At 39.1% G+C, this 23096-nt stretch overlaps 3 protein-coding genes and 1 long non-coding RNA gene across 6 annotated transcripts in view; 2 read left to right on the plus strand and 2 right to left on the minus strand.

The window, feature by feature from the left end:
- Window positions 1-1175: 1175 nt before the first annotated feature.
- On the minus strand, window positions 1176-9801 carry LOC139961580 (uncharacterized). 3 transcript variants are annotated; one of them, XM_071960897.1, is made up of 4 exons: window positions 9619-9801; window positions 4204-6231; window positions 2972-3621; window positions 1176-1866 (listed from the first exon to the last, which is right to left on the minus strand). In XM_071960897.1, the coding sequence occupies exons 2-3, from the start codon at window positions 6127-6129 to the stop codon at window positions 2986-2988; spliced, it is 2562 nt and encodes an 853-aa protein (XP_071816998.1). In that variant the 5' UTR covers window positions 6130-6231; window positions 9619-9801; the 3' UTR covers window positions 1176-1866; window positions 2972-2985. The 3 variants fall into 3 exon arrangements, with proteins under 3 accessions (XP_071816998.1, XP_071816990.1, XP_071817006.1); XM_071960889.1 differs by having other exon boundaries at window positions 9561-9801; XM_071960905.1 differs by lacking the exon at window positions 9619-9801 and adding an exon at window positions 6402-6547.
- LOC139961715 (uncharacterized) lies at window positions 6772-20525 on the plus strand. The gene is made up of 3 exons (XR_011790968.1): window positions 6772-7217; window positions 16698-16895; window positions 19936-20525. It is a non-coding gene; the product is annotated as an uncharacterized lncRNA (long non-coding RNA).
- On the minus strand, window positions 12551-22262 carry LOC139961651 (regulator of microtubule dynamics protein 1-like). Its single transcript, XM_071961015.1, has 9 exons — window positions 21879-22262; window positions 20532-20643; window positions 19168-19448; window positions 18027-18116; window positions 17241-17296; window positions 16756-16843; window positions 15337-15367; window positions 14862-14995; window positions 12551-14356 (listed from the first exon to the last, which is right to left on the minus strand). Exons 1-9 carry the CDS (start codon window positions 22260-22262, stop codon window positions 14306-14308), a joined length of 1227 nt encoding a protein of 408 aa, XP_071817116.1. The 3' UTR covers window positions 12551-14305.
- LOC139961573 (E3 ubiquitin-protein ligase MARCHF6-like) overlaps window positions 22170-23096 on the plus strand; it is a 34822-nt gene continuing 33895 nt past the window's right edge. The window contains exon 1 of the mRNA XM_071960876.1: window positions 22170-22309. Within this exon, the coding sequence (XP_071816977.1) occupies window positions 22288-22309 (22 nt within the window). The 5' untranslated portion in view covers window positions 22170-22287. The remainder of the gene's footprint in view (window positions 22310-23096) is intronic.

Genomic DNA, 23096 nt, shown 5'->3' on the forward strand with positions numbered 1-23096 from the left:
TTTGGTGATGAAAATATAATTGCGCCTGGGTTATTCAGTGAAGTTTGTTCAATTGTGACTGCGATTTCATTTAACTTCGAAACACCCTCCTCGAATTTGTTTTCACCCGACAAAATGTCGACCGATAAACTTGGCACTTTGAGAGCGACATGATTAGTTACTATTGGAGTACCTCTAAAGGAAATCAAAAACTTCTGAAACAATGCGCCAGAGTTTAATTATGGGCCTTACAATGAAATAACAATATGGAAAATGGCAAAAAAACAAAGGTCAATTCCATAATTTCACATTTTTATGACTAGTCATAACTATTCAAACCATTGGACCTACCTTTGGTTAAAATCAACTTCACATCCAAAAATTGCCACTTTTACTTACTTAGCCTGACCTAAAACTGCTTCAAAACACTACAATCCCATTGGAAGTCCCCAGTTTATTCCCTGGGGGAGGGGGAGGGGGAGGGGAGGGGGAGGGGAGGGGGAGGTGGAGGGCAGGCAGGTCTGAATGCAAGTGCCATGTTTGGGATGAGACTGCTTGCTTTCAATCAAGACTTTAAACATTACAAATCATTAGATTGAATTACATTACAAATCATTAGATTGAATTACATTACAAATCATTAGATTGAATTACATTTCGGTTGAATGATATTCAAACTTAAAAAAGGAGGAACCTACAGTAGAAGGCCAAAAAACTGTATCACACAGCCAATCCAGAGAGAGTGTGGCTAATTCCATTCTAATTTCTTTTAACATACCGTTTGTGCGTTTATAGCATTGTCGACTTAATACTGTATGCCATTAAATAGGCTAAAATGCCTCAGATCACTGATAAATTGGATTATTAACCTGATGGGAAATAGCTACTCTGATACATATGCTATACTTCACCCATAGATGCAACAAACAATAAAAAAAAACTAATTATTAGCAGTTGATGACAGAAACAGCTTTCATATAAAAAAAAATTAAAAAATATGAAATTTATTACAAACCGCAGCATCATGAGAATCAAAACTATAAAAATAAATAAAAAGTTAACCACAGCTACCTTCATAAGCTAAAATTTTCAGCGACATCCCCCCCCCCCCCCCAAAAAATCACTATTTTATTTTAAGGCGTTTATGTTACAGATGATCTATAGAGTGATCTTGTTTTTTTTCCTTTTTGGGTGCAGGGGGTGGGGGAGGGGGTGGGGGAGGGGGTGGGGGGCCAAATTCTATCTTCTGGTAAAATTTCTAGTACAGATTGTGGGCCTGATACAGCAGACAGCCAGTAAGGCAGCAAAACTGATGTAGAAAGTAGACTGGTTTGGAGATGTCCGAACCTGAACGATCTCACCTCTGAAACACTATCACAGAATTATACAAAAGTCTAAGTGCAGTTTCAATGTAACCAAAGCTTCTTCTTTTAGTAAATATTATTATTTTGGTGTGCTGGTTCATCCTTTCCTTTTCAGTTTTTTTTTTTCAGTTTCTGGGCTAACCTACATGATTTTCAATTCCCATGCAATAATATGTACCTTGTTATGAATTAGCGAAGTATGCATCCATCAAACGCATGAGCATGCTTGCAGAGTCTACACGATACAAAAGGCTCAAACTGATTTTCATCTAAACTAATGAAGAACGACAACACACTATGAATCACACATAATAATGATAATAATAATAATAATCATAATAATAATAATAATAATAATAAATGATAAGAGGAACGACACAAACCGAATATTTCTAAGCAGCTGACTGGTATCAAAATACGACTAAAAAAAGGAAAAGAAAAAAAATTCTCCAAAGTGGTCACTTGATGATGTCATGGTAACGAGAAACGATTCTTTGACTTTTCCTTCTGTAAATTTGTCCCTCTGAAGAAGATAAGAAGAGAAATAAGACGAAGAGTTAAAATCAAGAGCAGGTCAAAGGTCAACAACTTTAAAAAAAAAAAAATTTTTTTACAGACTTGCAACTAGTCTCCCCCTTTCACCACAGAGCCGAGTCACTGCCAGTAAGTTTTGCTGATTTGAGTTGAGTAAATTGAGTTATAATAAAAATAGAGCCAGTGAAATATTTCTAAGAGGGATCGACTTTTGCCCTATTGTTCGAGCCACTTTACCTCAGGGGCTCAAGTCATAATGCAATGATACAATGTTGTGGTGTTTCTTGGAATGATTGATAGCCAAAAACAAAAAGAGATTTGTCCTTGTACTACCGAAAATAGTTTTAATTAAACGCATCTCCAAAATAAAGTCATTCCATAGTCTTCTCATGCAAATTAGATTCAAACCATGTCATAAAGTCAAGCCTGTATTCTCAAAGTGTAATATCAACAAGAAACTTAAAAAGAAGATTGTACAATCATTTACACTATGATGTCATGTAAGCAGTAGACAACAAATTGCAGATTTTTTCTTCTTAATTAATCAACTTTTTTCCTCTATGAAGGTGACTTTAACTATTGCCTGGTCTAAAGTGATGTAAATGTTCCATGCCTCATCTGCACACAGCATCCTTCACTGATCAAGTGATGTAAATGTTCAAAGTCTTCCCACCACCATTTGTATTCATATTGAAAGGCCTGTAGCTGGTGTGGTTTATGAGCTATTTACCCACGACCCCCTCCCCACCCCTCCCCTCATCCTCCACCACTAGCTTGAATTTGAAATTCAAATATGCTACAAAATGTTCAGAGTGATCATTTTTTTTGTCCCATCTTAAACCAACCTGGCATAACCTTGAGAACATGATATTGTTTTGGTGTTATCTTGTTTATTAGTGTATAAACCCTGTATGAATTTAAACTAACGGTCTGTATTCCCAAAGCACTTCTACGGTTCTACAAACACCTGTTTGGCAAAATTAGCAACTTGGGTAGTAGCAGATTATTTTGTGGCTGTGTGCTTGATCGCATTGTGCCATCTTATCTCTACTGTCCTCTCAAACACTAAACGGCAGCAAATGGTTTGAACTTACGGGTGCCAACCTGGTCAGTTTTCCTCTGTCAATCGGGCCAGAGATGTCGGATGGGGTGCGTTGGGTAGACTCTCCTTGCTCTGTGGGGCCACGGTCTGCGAACACTTGATCGGATCCGACCACCTTCTCTTCGGCGGTTGGTTCCACCTCTCGTGTTCCTTACGTTCCGGCATCTTCGTCTGTTCGGGTGCCGCCTGACTCGAAATCACGTTCCTGTTTTGATCCGTGACGATTCCTTCGGAATGTGACGTCGTCTCGGGATAAACTAAAGTTCTCTGTTGGTCGACCGACAGGCTCTTCACAGTGGACGATCTCGGCAGCGTCGTCACTTTTGGAGAGAATTTGTTATCCTCCAGAGTCTCTTCAAAATGTGCTGTGCGGGTCTCCTGAAACCTCTGTCTCTTCTTCTTTGGAGAGTTTGTGACGTGGTGAGAGGAAGCTGTGCTCCCATCTGAACCAAGATGAGGAGGAGGCCTCCTAGAGTTAGGGGAAGGAACTCTTTCCATGACGGTCAGAGAGACACACACGTCTCCCACCGCTAACGTTTGACAGTCTAGAGAGTAGCACTTCTGGGAGACTTCTGGGTTCACCGATGACCACCCTTGTCCGTAAACAAAGAAAGGATGGTCCAGACGAGCTTCCACCGTCACCTGTCGAAGACCAGGGGACACTTTTATGATATGAATAATTATGATATGAATAAACTGTTATGCATAAAATCAGAATAAATATGCAAAAATGAGCTTCCCCACAATTTTTGTTATGTTCAGATTAAGGTTACTATTCACATGTAGTTTAGCTTTCAAATTTTGTGTTTGCATTTATAGAAGTCCCTGAATAATTTTGTGTCTTGTAATATACTACAGTTCCTGAGTACAAGATTGCATAACATAGAAGTTTGTTAATAGCCATTTGATAATGTATTCTTTGATCCACAAGTAGAGGATATATATACTTGCTAAAATAGAAACTGTCGACCAGAAGATCCATTGAGGAATCTGTCTGTTTCAGAAAACTATGTACTCGACGGGTCTTTAAATTTCGCTTGCTGTAAAGTTTGAATTTGTTTAGATGAAAGATTCTGAACATTTTCTTCATGAGACACTGACATTTGTACTGACATAATTAACATACATTGCATCTACATCTGTACTGACATTTTACTAAAATCTTCGAATATATATATAATTACTGAACGAATAAATGAATGAAAAGCCAAACCCTCCACAGACCTGAGCTTTGTGTTCACCGACCAAGAAGCTTATGTTAGCGACATTCCTCTCCGAGTCTTCTTCGATTCTAGACACCGTACTCGAATCGATCTTTAGACCGTCCGTCGTTTGGGCACTTGATATGAAATCTTCCGTATGGAGTTCCTCCACTCGCTTCAGATCACCGCTCGCTAGCTGTATGATAGAACCTCTGGTGAAGTAGGAAGGTACGTTGGCCATGGGAGGGGGCGCTTGTGCGGTCAAGATAGGTCGAGATGATTGCACATTTTGCCTGTCTCTCGGGCCGGGTGATTGAGAAGACCCGGCTCGCTCTAACGTTGGATCCACCGCATGCGCTTGTCCCTCGTTTAATTGTCTCTCTTTCGCTTGGAATGCCTCCTGGATATTCCCGTTTGAGGGATTGGTCGCCCACGGTTTCGTCCCCGAACCGTTATTGCCTCTGTCACCGTATCTGTCGAAGTGGCTGTCGACGGACTTGCTACTAGCGAAGGGAAACGTCGGCTTGGCGCTCGGCTCCGCGAACGGTCTTACTTGAGAGACAGAAGAAGAAGAAGAAGAAGACGAGAAAGAAGATGGAGCCTGCTCCGTGCGACCGAGAGTCGCAGAGTGTCTCGCAGCTGACTTGTGTTTGTGGTAGGGAGCCACACCGCTGCTGGCGAACGTGTCGCCGATGCACGTCATCGGAGCACTTAGTGAAGATGGAACCACTTTGGAGGACTCACCACTATCCATGTAAACGTTTGACTTAGGCTTAAGAGGAGGCACGATTGCCATGTTATGGTGCGGTAGGTTACTAGGTCTGGTTCCTATATGAATACCGATGGTGGGTGGCGGTAACTCTACCTTGACGCCGCCCGGTCCGCTCGCATGTTGGGGATAGGCTGTCTTACCTAACACAGCATCCAGAGACGGTATCATACGTTGGGTGCCCTCCCTCGGCAGCCTCCCTAGATCTGAGCTCCTCCTTGGCAGAGCCGAATTGGCGGAGCTCGGTGCAGCAGGTATGTACGTCCCGTCCACTTTCACCGTGTGGGTGTCCTGGTAGAGACTGTGCACCGCGGGAAGTCGATCCCCCACGGTGTGGTGGGGCAGATCCACTTTGGTGTGCAATAACTCGTGAGTTCTATACGCAGGTTGTCTGTGACCTGTCGGTCCACCGAGGGATACCTGGCTACTGGTCTTGGTGACCGTAGGGATCCCTCTGTCCCTAGAGACTTGCTGCTCTTGTGAAGCTGCTGGTAATAGTACTGGAGGCATAGATACATGTGGACCTGCCAATGTGATGTATCCACTCGGTATATACGACTGGTGCATCAGGTGACTCTGCTCCTGAGCTAACTGAAACTGAGTTCCTATGTTGGCCAGCATGGCAGAGTAGGACTCGACCCCGGGGTATCTGGCCCCCAGAGGGGGGCCGACCGGTAAGTAATTTGGAAATTGTGGCATGACCAAGGGGGGCTGATACGAGCCGACGTACGGCGTGTACGTGACTCCCGTCGTGGTTATGGAGGGAGCCGAGGAGGGCGCGGGCAATGTTACCGGGGTCATGATACTTGCTAACGGTCTTGGATCCTGTGACATTGAAACGTTTGAGGCGGACAGATTCGATGATCTGTCATCTTTCTTTAAAAAGTCAGCTGCTACTCGAGTTTGTTGTTGTTGTTGTCGGGCACTGTGATTCCTACCGACTACATCATGATCCGATATCTGTAACTGTGATGACTGGACTAAAGGCAAATTTTGACAGAGCGACTTTGGTTCGTTGAAATTCTCATCCCTGCTGGAACAGCTCCCTTCGTGACCATTTTTGGGAGGTGATAATCTCTCAGATGCCTGAACTCTGCTGTTGCTGCTGCTTGTGGATGCTATCAAACGAGATGAGGTGGATGTGGTCTGAGCTGGTAAAGCACTTCCGTTGTTGCCCATTAGAAATAAGAGTCATCAGATGAAACAGAGGTGGGCTAGTCGGCCATCTTCTGGTCATCTTGGATCAGCAAATAGTCCTCTTCAAAGCCAGAAACACCCCACCTGTAAAAAATAAAACAGCAAAAAAAAAAAAAAACAGTGTCAAAAAGAACAGAAAAGGATATGATTTTGTCAATGGGAGTTTGTACACTTTATAAAATTAATCTGCAGCCCCTACATGAATGCTAAATCAAACAAACCACAAGGTGTAAAACCACAAATATTTTACACACCTTCTTGCATTCTTTCAATGCATGAAGTTGAGTGACATGCAGTTCCTTCAAGAAATTTGTTTGAACAATTTCTTTCCCAGAAAATTCCCTTTCAACCCTATCACTCAATTGGTAGAATATGTATGTATATTAAAATCGACATAATATCATAGGGACAGATAATTTTAGTCCCCATTTTATCGTTTCCGCAAGAAACAGCTTTACACAGGCGCTTGAAGTCGAGAATAATTATCTTTCACTTTGAATATAATAAAACCAATGATGCCTACACACTTAACACATATTGCATTACAGCTCATTTTCCTTCCTTTTAGGGATTAAGAAAAAAACTTGCAAACTGTCTGACAAGATATGTCAAATATATGTTATTTCCTGGTAGGAAGGAAACTATGATAATTAATGCTGCACTTAAATTGAACATGAAACAATGGAATAAGAAAGAAAATATATATTCCTTTGGTACAAGTGTTCTGGATCGTAAATATTAAATGTGCTTCATGTATAGATTCCTATCACATCTCTTTATAATTCAAGTTTCGAATCTGAACGAGACAAAACTGTAGAATTTTTGTGACGTAAAAAAATAATGGATCGCAACTTATTTTGTTCAGAGACGGAGATCTGTTGATACTCCAAAATTTCTTAGGTTTGAGCTGGGGTGGGCAACCTATGGCCTGCGGGCCACATGCGGCCCGCCAGTGAGTTTTTTGCAGCCTGTGAGATGTCTCAAGAAAAAGAAAAAAATCAATCTATTTTACATCATCACAAAAAACAAGCTAGCAGCTTAGAATTTATCGGCACTAATGATGCTGTCAGGTAAGCCTATTATCCCCATTAACTATCAACTGTACTGTATTGAAATTGTTTTGTGAATACAGATTAGGAATACAGATTGAATACACCTATTGCTTGAAAGTCCTCAGAATCATAGGTTTGAAATCAACGGCATGTTGTTGGTTGGTGCGGCCCAGTCAAGTTTTCACTCCTTAATCCTTATATCTGACCCATTCATTCAAAAAGGTTGCCCACCCATGAGGTTAGAGCATGATTCTCAAGACCTACTTATTTATTTCATTTCAGGAATGGTGGCTCTCATACATGTACTAACTTTTATTCCTGCTGGTACATGCTATATACAGTACCTTTATAATGCATTTCACAATGCAGAAAGAGCGAAGTATAAAAACATAATGAAGGGCCTCATTTAGTCTCAAACACTGGGGAGGCATGTTTCATGTTTGTATCTAATATGAGGCATGTTCTTGTTTTTCTTGCTTTTCTAAGATGAATTTTTTCTGGCCGTTATTGGGAATAGAGAATCTGGTCGATGGGTAGCACTAAGCCAAATAAGAGTACTGTTAGCACTAAACATGCTAGAAAAATGTACTTTGCGCATTCAACGCCAAGATCAAGTCCATTGCAGGTTTGAACACTTTGGGAAATTGGGGAGACTGGCATTGCAATATTTATATGTTTAGGTGGGAACATTTTTATGACAGAGATTTGGATTATTCAAAGTGCTTGTTGTAATGAGTTAAAACCAGATAAAAGGGGGAAACTGGCACTGTTAAATTATTTCACTCAATTAACCCTGAGCAAATATTATTAACTGACCTAAAAAAATGGTGCATACGGACACGGTAAAGAGACTAGATAGTTCACTTTTGGGCACTGACAAGTACAATGGGAAGAGGTTTGCTTAATATTAGACTTTGCAGCAATTAATGAAAACCTTTTATTTGATTCTGAATTCAAAATTTCAATATAACTTTAAATAACAATAAATGTTGTCAAACTAATATTTATAGCCTTCTGGGCATATGACAGCATGCTAAGTACTGTATCATCCTTTGCACTTAAAGGGTGAAGACTCGCATACAAAGAAAGTCTCATGCCGGTAATCTGACCTAGTTTTGAATGAGGTGTAACAGAAGTGTTAGACACCACCGTCGATCCCAGAAAATACACACACAGCTTGCTACCGTCTGTAATAAGACACTAGTGTACAGTCAATAGATACAGCTACGGTCACTACCCACAACACAGTGTACATAGCAGGTCTAGATAAAAGATAACAAGGTTTTACGTTTCATTACTGTCTGCATTTTGTAGCGACAAGAAGAAAAATTCCCTTGCAAGCAACGGAAAGTTAACTTTTCAGAGGGCGACACGTGGTTTGGGGCGAGTCTTAAATGCCTTTCATGTTTATTGTGTATGCTTGTGTGTGTGCGTTGTTGTGTGCGTGTTTCTGTGCATTTTCTGTAATAGAAGAGATGGGTTAGCAAATGTAGGATAGGTAAAAACTTTTATCTACTTATGGCACTATGAAGTCATTAAGTGAAAAAGCAACGACCTCTCCTTGTATGACTTTTACACCTTGATATTTCCAGTACTGGATTTGCTTCTTCTTTTTAGTTTGACAACACATTCCATTGTTAACACGCAGACCGATAACTATTCAAATGGCCTGAATAATCTGTTGGGGAGTATCCTACATTGTCACTACAAGATTTGGAATTTGAGTAGCCTCAAGCCTGAATCACATTTAAAAGTCATTGTAAGATTTAGACAGCCATGACCTAGTAATGCTGCTGGGTTAGTTTGCACTTGTTTATTTTTCATGAAATACATGGTTGGATTAGAATAGATAAAAAAAATGATCATGTCCTTACCTTGGCACTATAGTTCATATGCATACCAATATGCACAGGATATACACAGGATAAGTAGCAATATACACAGGATAAGTAGATACATAGGTTGTGCAAGGCAAACACTTTATCAATCTGTACAGTTTAATACAAATAAGTGAGCCTAATGTTAGGCTACAATTAACATTAGGCCTAACTTACTGTACCTTTAACTTAGATTTCTAACCTAGGCTAGGCTAACTGAGTGAAACCGGCTACCTTCAGAAAGGAGGACCGCAGCAGGTAACAGCAAAAGAAAATATTATGAGTAGTAGTAACAAGTTTCATTTAACAATCTGAAAGCTAGTGACAAAACTAGAAAGTGTTGTTACGTTCTGACTATCACTAACGTAACTTTCACCACAGTAAGTGTACCGACACAATTTCATTGATCAGCTGATTTTGGACGTAGGGCAGCCTAACGTAGTTCCCCCACACTGTGAAAACATTTTCATCGTGTTCCACTTACCGAATGCGATTTGACAGTAGAATGCTATAAAAACCTTAAAAGCTTCTTGTCATCTCACCATCGAATCATTCTGCACATTACGGCATACTAGAATCGGGAAGCCGGCAAGTCAACTAAGTTCCATAAAGTAATTTCCAGAATGGACGATGAACGCCTAACGTAGAGTAACAGTGTAACTGACCCTAACGTAGTAAAAAAATCGTCGATTGATTTCAATGGGGTAGTGTTCTTTTACGATGGCCAAGAATAAAGGACATAATAATTTGTGACCAGATTCGTCACATTAGCTAGCTTAGAGTAAATTGCTAGGTGAACAAGACCCAGAACATACCCCCATGCACCAGGCCACAAGCTCATTGGAAATATGCGACATTTTCGACTATTGTCCAAGATCAAACACCACTTTCTTCATTAGCTCGATAACATGATCTCAATTTATCATGGTTTTAATAGGAGTGACCACTGCTTTCGGCTAAATGGTCATCGTTGGAATAAGAGGCAGTTCGATCGATGTCGGGCGGATAATAGATGTACAAAGAACCTTTAAACCCAGACGTAACGGCAGATTGTCCGTTATATGCAAATTAGTAGCACACGTTTTTCGGCTGTGTATGACGCTAAAGTTTGATGAGGACATACCGGGCCTTTCTAATCACCAGAAGGTGATTATACCAATTATAAAATTTCGAGGAAAATATTACGGCGTAGTAGGGGGCGAATAACCTCAGAAAAATAGCGCATTGAGCCACTAGGTAACAACGGAAATATATTATCCATGATAGGTCGAATTACACCAGCCCTTTCAAACTGAAGGTCAATGCAGTTGCAGTTCGTCACATTGACTTGCAGTCGATCCCACACCCCCTTACCACGCCCAGTTACATATTATCAAGATGCAAAATATGGTTTCCGAAAAGAAGTGACTTCACAGACATGTAAACCGTCTTGATGGTTAGGCCTACTCCTCCCCCCCCCCCCCTTCTAATTGCACTTCTTAAATCAGACATGTGCCACGTTAGGAACATTTAAAAGCATTGGCGGCGATCATTGGGGGGGGGGTGACGGGGGGACATGTCCCCCCAATATTTTAGGTGGGGGATATAGTATCTAATATCCCCCCAGATATTGGGTGGCATATTTTTTTTTTTAAGCATATTTTTTGTATTTTTTTATGATATCGCTAGTAATTTCAAAATAGAAAATGCTTAGATGCAACTTACAAGGCCTGAGAAGTGCCATTTCCAGCGATCTTGGAGGCATTTTCGGCCAAAATTTTCTTTTGCGCTTTGCGCCAACTTATGGTGGCGCTACGCTTAGATTATTTGCCTACAATCTTTGTCCATCCCTTGGCAAATTCCCCGCAAGGCGCCTTGCTAACTTGCTAACTTCCCAATTTGTTACTAGTATATATGATCGAAAGTAGTTTTTACTTTTTTTTCCGAAATGAATAGCTAGACGGACCGCATCCGTAATGAAATTTGGTTTGCCGATAAAAAAGGAAAATAGGGCTGTAGCAAGCATATATATATAAATATATATATATATATATATATATATATATATATATATATATATATATATATCTTGAAAAAAAGTTATGATTGGAAAAAAAAAACTATTGGGAAAAACTTGGTTCTCAGGCAAAATTGTACATCTGGTTGGTCATTTTAAAGCCGGAGAAGGGCCATTTCCGGTAATCTGGGGGGCTATCAAAACCAGAAATTTTCTTGTACGCTGCGCGCCAACCAATGGTGGCGCTCCGCTTTGATAGTAATTCGCCTGCATCCAAGCAAATGTCCCCCAATATTTGAAACAAATCGCCGCCCCTGTGTAGAAGGACAAACTAAAACGAATGACAGCGAATGACAAATTTGTACAGGGTTAATTATCATTCGCGAATGACAGCGAATGACAACGAAGGACGGTGGTCAGAAGAATAAGAACCTCCGCCAGGGGGCGACCGACCCCTTGCCTTGGGGGAGGGGGTAATAAAAACAATACTTTTTTTACAGCAACAAATTTTTTTAATTCCCCTAAGTTGGGGTAAAATCCCACAGGGCAAGTCAAACATCTTGCTCAAGAATTTCCGAAAACACCGGTCACAGTCGCAAATGTCAACTCGGATTTTGCGATTTAACTCCGATTTTCCGACATTTTTGCGTGGCTTTAATATACCCACGAAGTCTGAACTGTGATATCCGGTTGAAGCAAATGTCTGTGCTGTCATTCGTTTTAGTCAACGCAATTTTTTAGTGTGTACAACATATTGCCATTCGTTATATGTAACGCAATTGTCATTCGTTTTAGTAACACCCCATGTAAAGTCCAATCTTTCGTTCGGCAAATACTTGATTGAAATGCCAGTATGCTCGTGTTCCATATAGGTTACTGAGGAGGTGACGTAGGCTATATGAAACCCCCATGATGTCTTTGTTCTTTTTTGAGGCATATCGGCGCATTTCTTTCAATTTGCACAATTCTCCATGTTCTTAATTGTCTAATCTCTTGACTTTAGGGATCAAAAATTGTAAATCCCACTTTTGGGTATGTAAGACAGGTTGGTTGGTGTTCTTGCATAAATTTTTCATTGGGTATCTACAATTGAGGTATTAAGTATTCAACCTATGATTAATGTATAAGCAGTAGCATGGAAAAGAACTGAATGCTGGGGGGGGGGGGGGTAGAGGCGGTCAGGGGAAGGAGGGGAGGACATGTTAGGAAATTCTCAATTTCCTTCCAACTGATCTAGGTAGGGACATGAACCTTTATGGAAGGGTAAGATGGGAGGTACAGGATTTATAATAAAGGAGGGAGATCAGGTGTCGTTAAAGCCAACAATCACATAAAGGGGTGTGGTATCCTTGATCCTTCCCTTCCCGTCACCCCCCCCCCCCCCAATGGAAATTAAAGATTTAGAAGTTAAATTGTAACTCTGACACATCTTTTGACTAATGGTTTGTAAATTTAAAAAAAAAAAGACACACAATTAATACTCTTCATAGACAAACAAAGTTTATTGAACCAGAGGCAAACACTCCTAATACATATTATTTTATCTGCATTGATAAATGTTTACTCATAATAGAAACACTGGTATAGCACAACATTGTCTTAAATGCCCAAAATCATGATATGCAATTTCAGTATTTAATATATTTCATCAATGCAACACATTTTTATTTTCACTTTTCCATTGTAAGTGACATAAATATTCTTGGTTTTCTTGGTAGTGGTTGGCAAATTAGGTGGGGATGGTGAATAGTGGGGAAGATAAAAGGAAGGGGCAGTTCCCATGCACTGCATAATCTCAGTAACCTAGACACATTCTGTGCCTGAAAAGTGGTTCTTTGCTTTTTGCCTGTGAATAATGAATACAATTTTGTAAATTTTGTTGAAGAGTATAATTCTCATTTCCTGGTTTGTAACTTGGCATAAAATCCACCAATTTTTATTTTATTTATTATATCAACAAATAAATCAAACATTAAGCTTGTTTGAAAACTGAAATGGCACTAAATGCTTCTTCAGTCAGTCAAAATGATTCACATAATACACATTTGTGTAATGATTGTTCATGATTAAATTCACATATTTTTTTGATGGGGCTCAAAACACGCTAATTAAATAGTACAAGATTGTCAAAACCCAAGCAAGAATTACAGCTGGCAATAAAAATCATTTTCCGTACATTAAAATAACCACATGTACAATCAGAGCAAAACAACGTTATGAAGCTTACTCTTCCTGACTTTTGGAAGCAGACAGAATTTTTAACCAAAAGAAGAAGTATAACTTTAATGAAGAATTTTCAATAAAGAGAATGGTACAAAATAGTGAATACAGTACTAACCATCAAAGGATAGGCCCTCTTTTAGACTCTATATTTGTTTTGCATGAGACAGGAGCAATCTGTAAATTTCATGCATCTAAACATATAACTCTAACGTGAACTGAACCAGCGGTTGATATCAAACAATCGTAACTCACTGACCCTGTTTTACTTTCCCTGCTTTTGCAAATAATTCCTGCTCTTCTGGTCACACCTATGTTATAATATTTAGTTCCAGATGGAACAATCCAGACATGTATCTCTACTAAAACAATTTTTATTTTCTTCTTCGTACATAGCAACAAAACTGAACAAGGAAATCTGAGGGCGCTAAAGCTCCGCCGACGACAGACGTGCAGATAAAACTGCTGATACCCTTAAAAATCCACAAATTTTGACTTTTTCATGCCTTTTTGAAACAGACAGAATTTTTAACCAAAAGAAGAAGTAACTTTAATGAAGAAGTTTCAATAAAGAGAATGGTACAAAATAGTGAATACAGTACAAACCAAAGGATAGGCCCTCTTTTCTCCACATTTTAGACTCTTCATTTGTTTCGCATGAGACAGGAGAACTCTGTTAATTTCATGCTTCAAAACATATAACTCTAACGTGAACTGAATCATGGTTTTATATCAAAAACAATCGTAACTGACTGATCCTGTTTTACTTTCCCTGCTTTTGCAAATAATTCCTGCTCTTCTGATTTGCACCTCTGTCATCATATTTAGTTCCACATATAACGATCCAGACATGTATCTCTACTAAAACCATTTTTATTTTCTTCCTCGTACATTGGAACAAAACTGAGCAAGAAATACTCAGGGCGCTACAGCTCCACCGACGACAGAAATGCAGATCAAATCCATTGATACCTCTAAAATTCCAAGGTGCAGGGCTGTTGGGGAAGGAGCTCTCAGGACTTGACTTTAACACCTTTCAAAATTTCAATTGCTTCTTTCCTCGTCTGTGAGTAATTGGAAAAGGAAGATGACATTTGTGAAATATTTGTAAGAATTATTACAAATTTGATATTTCCTTTACATTTTGAACGAGAAGTTATTCTATGTTTCTATCGGGTCTCTACTTTAGGAAGAAAACTAACAGTATGCCATATATTTTTCTTCCTTTTCTTACTTCATACATGCCTTTAGAGTACCTGATTACATTTCAATACAATTGAAGCCACATATTCCGAATACATTTCACTTCAGAGAAGGGGACGTTTCCCTTGTTTTTTAGTACCCGATCTCAAGTTTGCAGCAATCTTACCTAACTTATCGTTCAAACCACAGACGAATATGAAAAGTTGATCCTACTAAAAGCATCCTCTGGTAGTTCTAAAATTCCTAGTCCTCAGTAGTAACTGATTCCACTTTAACACTCTTCTTACAGTACTTTTATCATATCAAAGCCCAGTGTTGCCTATCAATTCATCAAACCGCTACTTCTAACAATCAATCTTTTCTCACCTGATATTCTTCTTCTTTTCTAGCTGGAGCATCCCTGGCTTTGGTCAGGTACAGGAGAGCCATTTTGGTGTTTCCTTGTTTTAAATATGTCTTCCCGATCATCAAGAAATTCTTGCTGTAAAAGTTTGGATCGACTACGATACAAAGAAACAGACAGAAAACATTCGATAATTTTACTAGCATCCAACTTCCTGAAAAATTAAACATTTCAAGATTTTCATACCTTCCATTTTTTTTTTTTCGGGTATTTTTTTTTTTTTTGGCTCTTGCAAGACACAACCAATGTTCAATCGACACGAAATCATGCAACGTAAATAATTCTGAATGTAATTATGCCGACAACGTATAGATATTGACCACATTTATGCAGTTTAGTATGAGTCCTGTCATGATGGAAACTGATTGAATTTCAGAGGAATTTCCCTCAAATCATGAGAACCTTTCTTTTTTCAAATTGAGAATCTTGTCTACTTACTTTCTTCAGCTTTCAAGAACTTCTCCAGTGCCTGAAATGTAGAAAACATGATGGTTAAAATATAGCTTTCAGTGTGCACAGTTAGTATTTACCAACACAGCAAATAAACAGTTAGTACTCATGTGACCTACACAGCAAATAAACAGTTAGTACTGATGTGACCTACACAGCAAATAAACAGTTAGTACTGATGTGACCTACACAGCAAATAAACAGTTAGTACTCATGTGAACAACACAGCAAATAAACATTTTCAAAAGACATACAGCAAGTTTTCCAGTAAAATATGAGAAACTATAACATAATGTATATTTAAGGATATGTAGGAGTCGAAATGAACTGGGAGGAAGGGAGAGGAACAGGATAGAAGAAAAGAGGGAGATGGGTAAGGGGAGGGAGAGGGCAGGGTTTTTGTTAAGAAATGAAGTAAGTGGGTCAAGTTGAAAAGTAGGCAGGACTGTCTGTACGCGGACATGGGGGAGGGGTCTAAGGGGAGGGGTCCCCCTCCCCTTTGCCAAAAAATTGCAATTTAAAAAGTCTCTAGATGCAAAATGGTGCAATATACAGTTGTTTGGTCAATGATATTGCCCCCTCCCAATTACCCCTTTCTTCTGTCCTATTTTTCTTTTTTCTCCTGAATTTTTTTATTAACACTCGGGTCATGGAGCCTAGGGAGGTAGCTATGCCACTGAACCGAACTTAGCAAGGGTGTGACGCACTTGCTGCATTAAATGAAGTGCGATCATAACAAAATGATAATAGGTCTACGGTACCTACAAAGTGAGTAGGATTTTACTGCCAAAAAATACCCAACTAGGTCTGTGATAGAACCTTCTGTTTTTTATTCAGCTTTTATCTCTGTTGAGCAACAATTTGTATGTCAAGAGAAGCCCTTCGCCTACCTCTACTCTCACCCACCCCTCGGCCTCATCTCCTCGACCATACTACTAATGTTCAACTTTTTGTTAGTTTTTACCAACAGTTAACTGCTGTGACAGTTTCAATCACACCTGACCTGGTTGTGGGTATTTATTCCTCTCGATTTTTTTCGTCATTTTTTTTTTTTTTTTTTAAATTTAAATTTTTTTTTTTTTTGAGCGTCGCAAAGTAGCCGGGTCATGTACGTGCAGTAAGCGGGTCATTTGACCTGGGTCCCGCTACTAACGAAAACCCTGGAGGGGGGTTCAGGGTAATTTCTCTGATACCTCAAGGAAGAAGATATGGGATGAGATTTTCTGGTAGAAATATCTGAATATGTTTGTCTAGCACAAAATTTGAATTGTCTGACTTGCATTGTCTGATTTCTCTTTGACTTTTGTATGTGAAAAAACCATGAACAACCATACCTTCTAATACTGCAGAGATTTCTTACCAAGGAGAAGCTATAACGGAAGAGTGTTATTGCCTGGGACAACTCACCTCCTGATATGATGAGGTTGGGGGTGTAGCAAACACCACGGCAGCTATCTTGGACTGATACCAGGGCATATCGGCAAACGTAAAGCACCTGACAAAGAAGTGAAGAAGATGGGGATATAATTTATCTCTTCATATCAGAGGTAATTGCAAATTAATTTCTTAGCTTCCTTTTGATATTTTCAGATTGATGTAACTGACTTGTTTCAGGATGTTTGTAGATAGGTGGGACAGTGTAATTGGAAGGGGATAGGGGTAAAAAAATAAAATTAAAAAAAAAAACGGTAAGAAGGAGCAAGCAATAATAACGACGTGTCATAAATCTATCGAAAGGTTGTAAATGTAACTGAAAACTCCACAAGGAGTAAGAGGATATCTAAGGAGATATTTAAGGAGGTATTTAAGGAGGTAGCTAAGGAGATTGAGACTTCACACATATGAGGCAACTTTCTTCTTGTTGAAACCTAGTTAATATCAATAACACGTACCAGAGGCCAAGAAGGTGCACAGATGTAGCATCTTTAGGATTCAGTTCGATGGCTTTCTGAAAAGTAGCAACAAAGAAGACAGTTACCACAGCGACCACAGGATGTATCTCCCATGTTCTACACCCTCTATTACCTAGGCTAGATTTAGCTTAAATAACGAGAGAAATGTCCACTTTCCCACCAATCGATACTGTAGAAAACCAAAACTGAAAATGAAGAAGTCAATTTCTAAGTTTACTATACAAGAGAGGGGGTGCATGGTTAATGGGGTAATATCATTAAACAGCGAAGAACTTGCTATCCTGGGGTCCCTGATCGAAATCTCGATTTTAATTACCGATTTTAATTACAAACCATAAGTTATTATGCTGTAACAAATAAATAAATAGTTCGGTCAAGGGGGGTTATATTTGTCACTACATCGAAGTGTATTTGTTGCCAAAATTCAACGGAGTCTCACCAAGATAAAAGAATGTGTTTTGTCTTTACAGACTCTAAGCAATACCAAGATAACAGAACACGCATTGTCTGCATAAACTCTAAGTAATAACTGCCTTCCAATCCATCCAAACCCTATTTAAAGAAACGCCTGCAACACGCACCATTCAAACAAATCACGCACCACACGCATCCCAAGCAACATGCACCAACCAGCACACGCATAAACAATCTTAACACCCTCACACACGCACAGTTGACGGGCACATTAATTCAATCACACTTTGTTACATTTGCATTCACATTCATTTGCATATTATATAGTTAAATTTGTCGAATCTTGTTTACCTCAAAGTGCTCCCGGATGATGAATGCGTTAGAAATTTTTTGTTTGACACCTTCGTAGTCCCCAACATCACTCAAACAGATTGCATACCACTGTAGATAATAAACAAGGGAAATAAAAGAAGAAAAATGGAAAAAAAAATCATATTTGAGATTCTTATGACTTGCATTTATACTTAAATGCTTTCAACCTTGAGAGAACATATTATTCAAAAATCTTGCACTGAACACAAGAACGAAACATACCGATGGCCAATTGAATGGATTTCTCTGAAGGGAGCCACCTCCAAGTGGAAACTAGATTACTTTCCATGAGTTGATGTAAAAGAAGCCTTCTAACATGTTTTGACTAACAGGGAGTTGCACTGTTTCTTGTGCTCATCAAAGGACAGCCACATGTCAACTGTAAGATCTGGCAATCTTTGTCTCTGGAGATATCGTCTTTACAAAGTATTCCACCTTTTGACCTCTATTGACCTTGAAACTTCCCCACTCTTCTTGCATTTGTTATGCTGCAACTGCTCACTAGCCTAAACACTCTGTCCATGACACAGTATTAAACTTTGATACTAATTGTATTAAATTTGATACACTGACCTCGAATGATCACAAATTACCTTTGACCTCCACCAAAAACTGTAAGGTTCTTATACTCATCAAATGTCAGCCACATGTCAAGTACAATGTCTGGCAACTTTTCCTGTCTGAGATATCATGTTTATGCAATATTACTTCTTTGACCTCTAATGACTTAAGTTGACCTCTGAACTCTTCAGAATGTTCTCAACCTTTCTGCTGGTCATGAGCCAAGCTACCATTGACAATATCAACTCTATCATTTAACGGATCATGAGACATAAAGCAAAATGACCTTCGACCTCAACAGTATACACCTTGAACAAATTGCGTTGCCTTCACTCCAAAGACTACTTTTACAATAGTTCATCAAAGTTCAATGAACATTGCACAAGAAGAAGCATTTTTCAGAAAGAAGATGGGACAGAGTGGAAAATTCTGCCAAAACTTCACAAAACCCAATAACCCACAATTTTAAGAAATGCCCTGTGAATAATATGCTCACTGTGGATATTCAGTCAACATATATCTATTACCTCAGTTGAATACATATAAAGTGTCTCCTCACCTTGTGACAAGCATAATTTGTGCTGTTTATATCTAGCGCCCTCTTCACAAACTCTAAAGCCTCATACGTTAAGCGTTTCTTGTCATCTGGCGAGGTTGACCCTATGTTGGCTACATCTCTGGTCGCTCTGGCCAGCCTCCATAGAATGTCTTCGTTGTTAGTGTCTTTATGTTGAATGAGGTGGTTGTAGAGGGGCAAGATTTCATAGGAATGGTAGAGTTTGTCTGCTTCTTCTATGATCAGATCATCTGGGGATGGTACACTTGCTACAGGTTCTGTTTCTGTGGAAGAAAGATGTAGAAATGAACATGTATTATAGCACTGAGATATGTAACACTGTTGACTTTAAATGATTACATGATCAGCAAGATTCTTGCAAAAATGTCAGCCTGCTTATCAAGTAAGAATTTCATTACGGTTTTCAAACCTATGTTTCCCTAAGAATGAAATTTAACAAAGTGAGTTATCAGGTGCAAGCTTACCAACTTTTAACTTTTTTGACCTCAAATGACCTTTGCCCTTCACAGAAGAGTATAGGATTCTTGTACTCAATACGGCAGATCATACGTACCAAAATGAAAATCATCCAATCCATACTTTCAAAGTGAGCATTTACACAAAGTTTTCAGGTTTTGAGCCCTGCTGACCTCAAACGACCTTTGAAATCCACCAATTGCAATGGAATCCTTGTACTCACCAATGGGTACCTACACACTATGTATGACCTGCAACCAAGCAGCACATTAATTTGAGATATCATGTTTACAGTGTTTTCAGCCTTTGACCTCTGTTGACCTCAGATGACCTTTGACCCCTACCAAATTCATTAGACTTTACTCACCGAGAAGAATCTACACACCAGGTATGAACTTCAACAAAGATATACTCTTTGAGTTATCTTTACTACACGGTTTTCAGACTTTGACCTCAGTTGACCTAAAATTATCTTTGGCCATAACAGAAAATAATAGGGTTCTTGAACTCAATGAGACGGATCCACATACCGAGCATGAAGTTAATCCACCATGAACTTTTTGAGTTATTGTGTTTATAAAGAATTGTCACATACAAATACGCACACATACCGTCACCATCGCACAGATTCCTTTCACCTCCATCAATGAATGAAAAAGTGGAATTGGGAAATTTGATTTTATGCAATAAACATTTTATGGGATGGCATGTGGCTAAAATTGTGAAATTCTGGGCCTGTACAACAAAATAATAGCTTAATTTTGAATGTGTTTTACAGAAAGAAACCAAAACCATACAGAGTCATGGCTATGTATTTTATCCTTTTCTTGTCCAGTTTTGTTTCCAAGACCCATAACTGTCATGTTTTGGGGAAAACTGTGATACAATACCTGTTTGTGTTGGACTAGACCAGAGAGAAAATCCTCTTGCAGCAACGAGGGTCGACGTCAGAAAAGTACCAAGACCAAGCCTTCTCCCAAATCTGGAAGGCCTTATATAGATCTACAAAAGTGACAGAAAAATGCCAATTTCAACAATGTTACATAGCATACTTCATACTGCACTTCAAGAATGATACATATTGTTTAAAACTGGGTTATGAAATAAGGCTTTGGTGAAACAAGAAATTGGCCTATATAGCCTTATCTTCAGTCAGAATTTAGAAAATACAAACAGGCAAAGCTGATAACTTGGAGTCAAACATAAAAATTAAAAAAAAAAATCAAATTCAATATCCAATAATCAGTTCCCATTCCCTGCCTCTCCTCCCCCCCCCCCCAATCCCCACAGGAATAAGTAAGAGAATTGTTTATTCTGTAAGACCTCACTTGAGGATTGCCTAGACACTCTTAACACAAACTAATCTAGGCTAGCACTGCTAGAAGGGTGTGATTGACCTCTGGTGACCTCAAATGGCCATTGCACTAAAAAGCAATTGAGTTTGAAACACAATATGGGACATAAATGTACTAAGTATGAAAGTTGTTCCCGTTTCCCATTTGGAGAGAGCGTGCACACAAGGTTTTCACGTTTCAGCCTCTGTTGACCACAATGACCTTCGATTTCTTACTCTCAATATGAGGCATACTACTAAGTACACATACTACTACTAAGTATGATATTGGTATACACTTCCCTTCTTGAGATACTGTGTTATCGATGCTTTCTTTTTTTGACTTATTTGGTAACCTAGGCTCAAATGATCTTTGACCTTCTCAAAGAACAATAGGCTTCTTCTACCTAATTTGGGGCATTAGTGTAATAAGAATGACATTTGTACTAGCTTCCTTTCTTGATATATTGTTTACAAGCAAGGTGTCACAAACACACACACGCCATTATAATTGCAGAAGCTAGGTTTACGATTACCATCGAAACCAATAACATGTCCAGGGTAGTTATACTTGTATTTGTAAGTTGTATTGGCTAAGAAAGCCCTAGCCTAATTTGATTACAAGTTATGATGTTACTAGGAATCTAATCGAGCCAACTACTAAAAAATATCTGAATGGTTTTGATTTGCGCCAATCCCTTGGCGATGTTAACTTTCGTTTTGGGAAATCTATTGACCCAAGGATTCTGTAGTGTCGCCTAACACTAAACAGTACTTACTAACACTAACCGGTAATTAGCCTAGGCTTAGCCATAACATTAGACCCTAACGTTAGGGGTCAATGACTAGTATATAACTCTACTGCTGTTGCAGTATCACTTAAACTGATGGGTTATATAGTTACATTTGCTATCCGTTGTTTGGGACACTCTGAAAGAAGCTCGTTTCGATTGCTTCGCAGTAACAATCTGCCAAAGGAACGCCAAAATTTAGTTGATAAAGTCATTGTTATGATTGCTTTGATCACTTTGCGATTTTTTTTGACGTTTTCATGTGGCCAATACGGGAACCAATGATCAGCTATATCAAACTTCAAGACAGCTAGCGAGGTTGTGTCTGTCGTACGCTTCTGTATGTAAAATATTATATACTGTGGCATGAACACAGGCACTATATTTATATACATATTGCTGTACTTTATGCTTCTGGAGAAACTCATAACAAACGAGCGCAAAGGCGGCTGAACAGCGTTTTTGAGAAAAAGCAAATACCAGTACAACACACACATCCGTGGGTGTTTCCAGACACTAAAGATGGGGGACGAATCGACAGAAGGTAGTGTTATGTTTCATGTATCTTACAACTGCAACTTAAGGTTAACCTTCACCTATACTATAGCTGTGCATTAACTAAGGTTAGGCCTCGGCTAGGCTTAAGCCAGAGTAGGTCTAACAGTAACACTAGTAAAACTACAGTTCAGGTAGCAAGAAGCATCATTCCTACCTACTAGTACTATGGCTAGCCTAAATACTAATATTGTCACTAGGACAGGCCTATGATCTAGGCCACCATCGTTTTAAGATGCAAGATCAGTTGTGGACTATTGTGGGTGCATTGTATAGGCCTATGCAATGTATTGCTTTGCTTCACTCTACATAGGCCCACGAAATCGGTCATTGAAATCGACAATCAGAATCAGACTTTTTAATAAACAGTCAGCCTAATTCAATTTGATTTATTCAACCAACTATCATATATTTGGCGACAGTGTATCGGCTCTTATGAACTTAAAAAATAAAACTATTCAATCAATCTGTACATTAAAGACAGGGCATAGCTGTCGAATACCCCGCGTTATTGAAACTTAACCAAATTAGGTGCTACGGGCTACGAGGTTAAAGTGGATGAAAGAATGACTTCGTAGCCCGTTGGCTCGTAGTTTTACTTAAAAACAAGGTTAGGGATATGGTTAGGGATAGGGATAGGGTTAGGGATAGGGGTTAGGGTTAGGGAACTTCTGACTTCGTAACCCGTTGGTTCGTCACCAACATTTCACAACTTCTGACCTCGTAGCCTGTTGGTTCGTCGCTACTAAATACTTCAACTCCCAATCCACCACTTC

Source organism: Apostichopus japonicus, chromosome 3 (assembly GCF_037975245.1).
Source record: "Apostichopus japonicus isolate 1M-3 chromosome 3, ASM3797524v1, whole genome shotgun sequence".
Classification (NCBI taxonomy): domain Eukaryota; kingdom Metazoa; phylum Echinodermata; class Holothuroidea; order Aspidochirotida; family Stichopodidae; genus Apostichopus; species Apostichopus japonicus.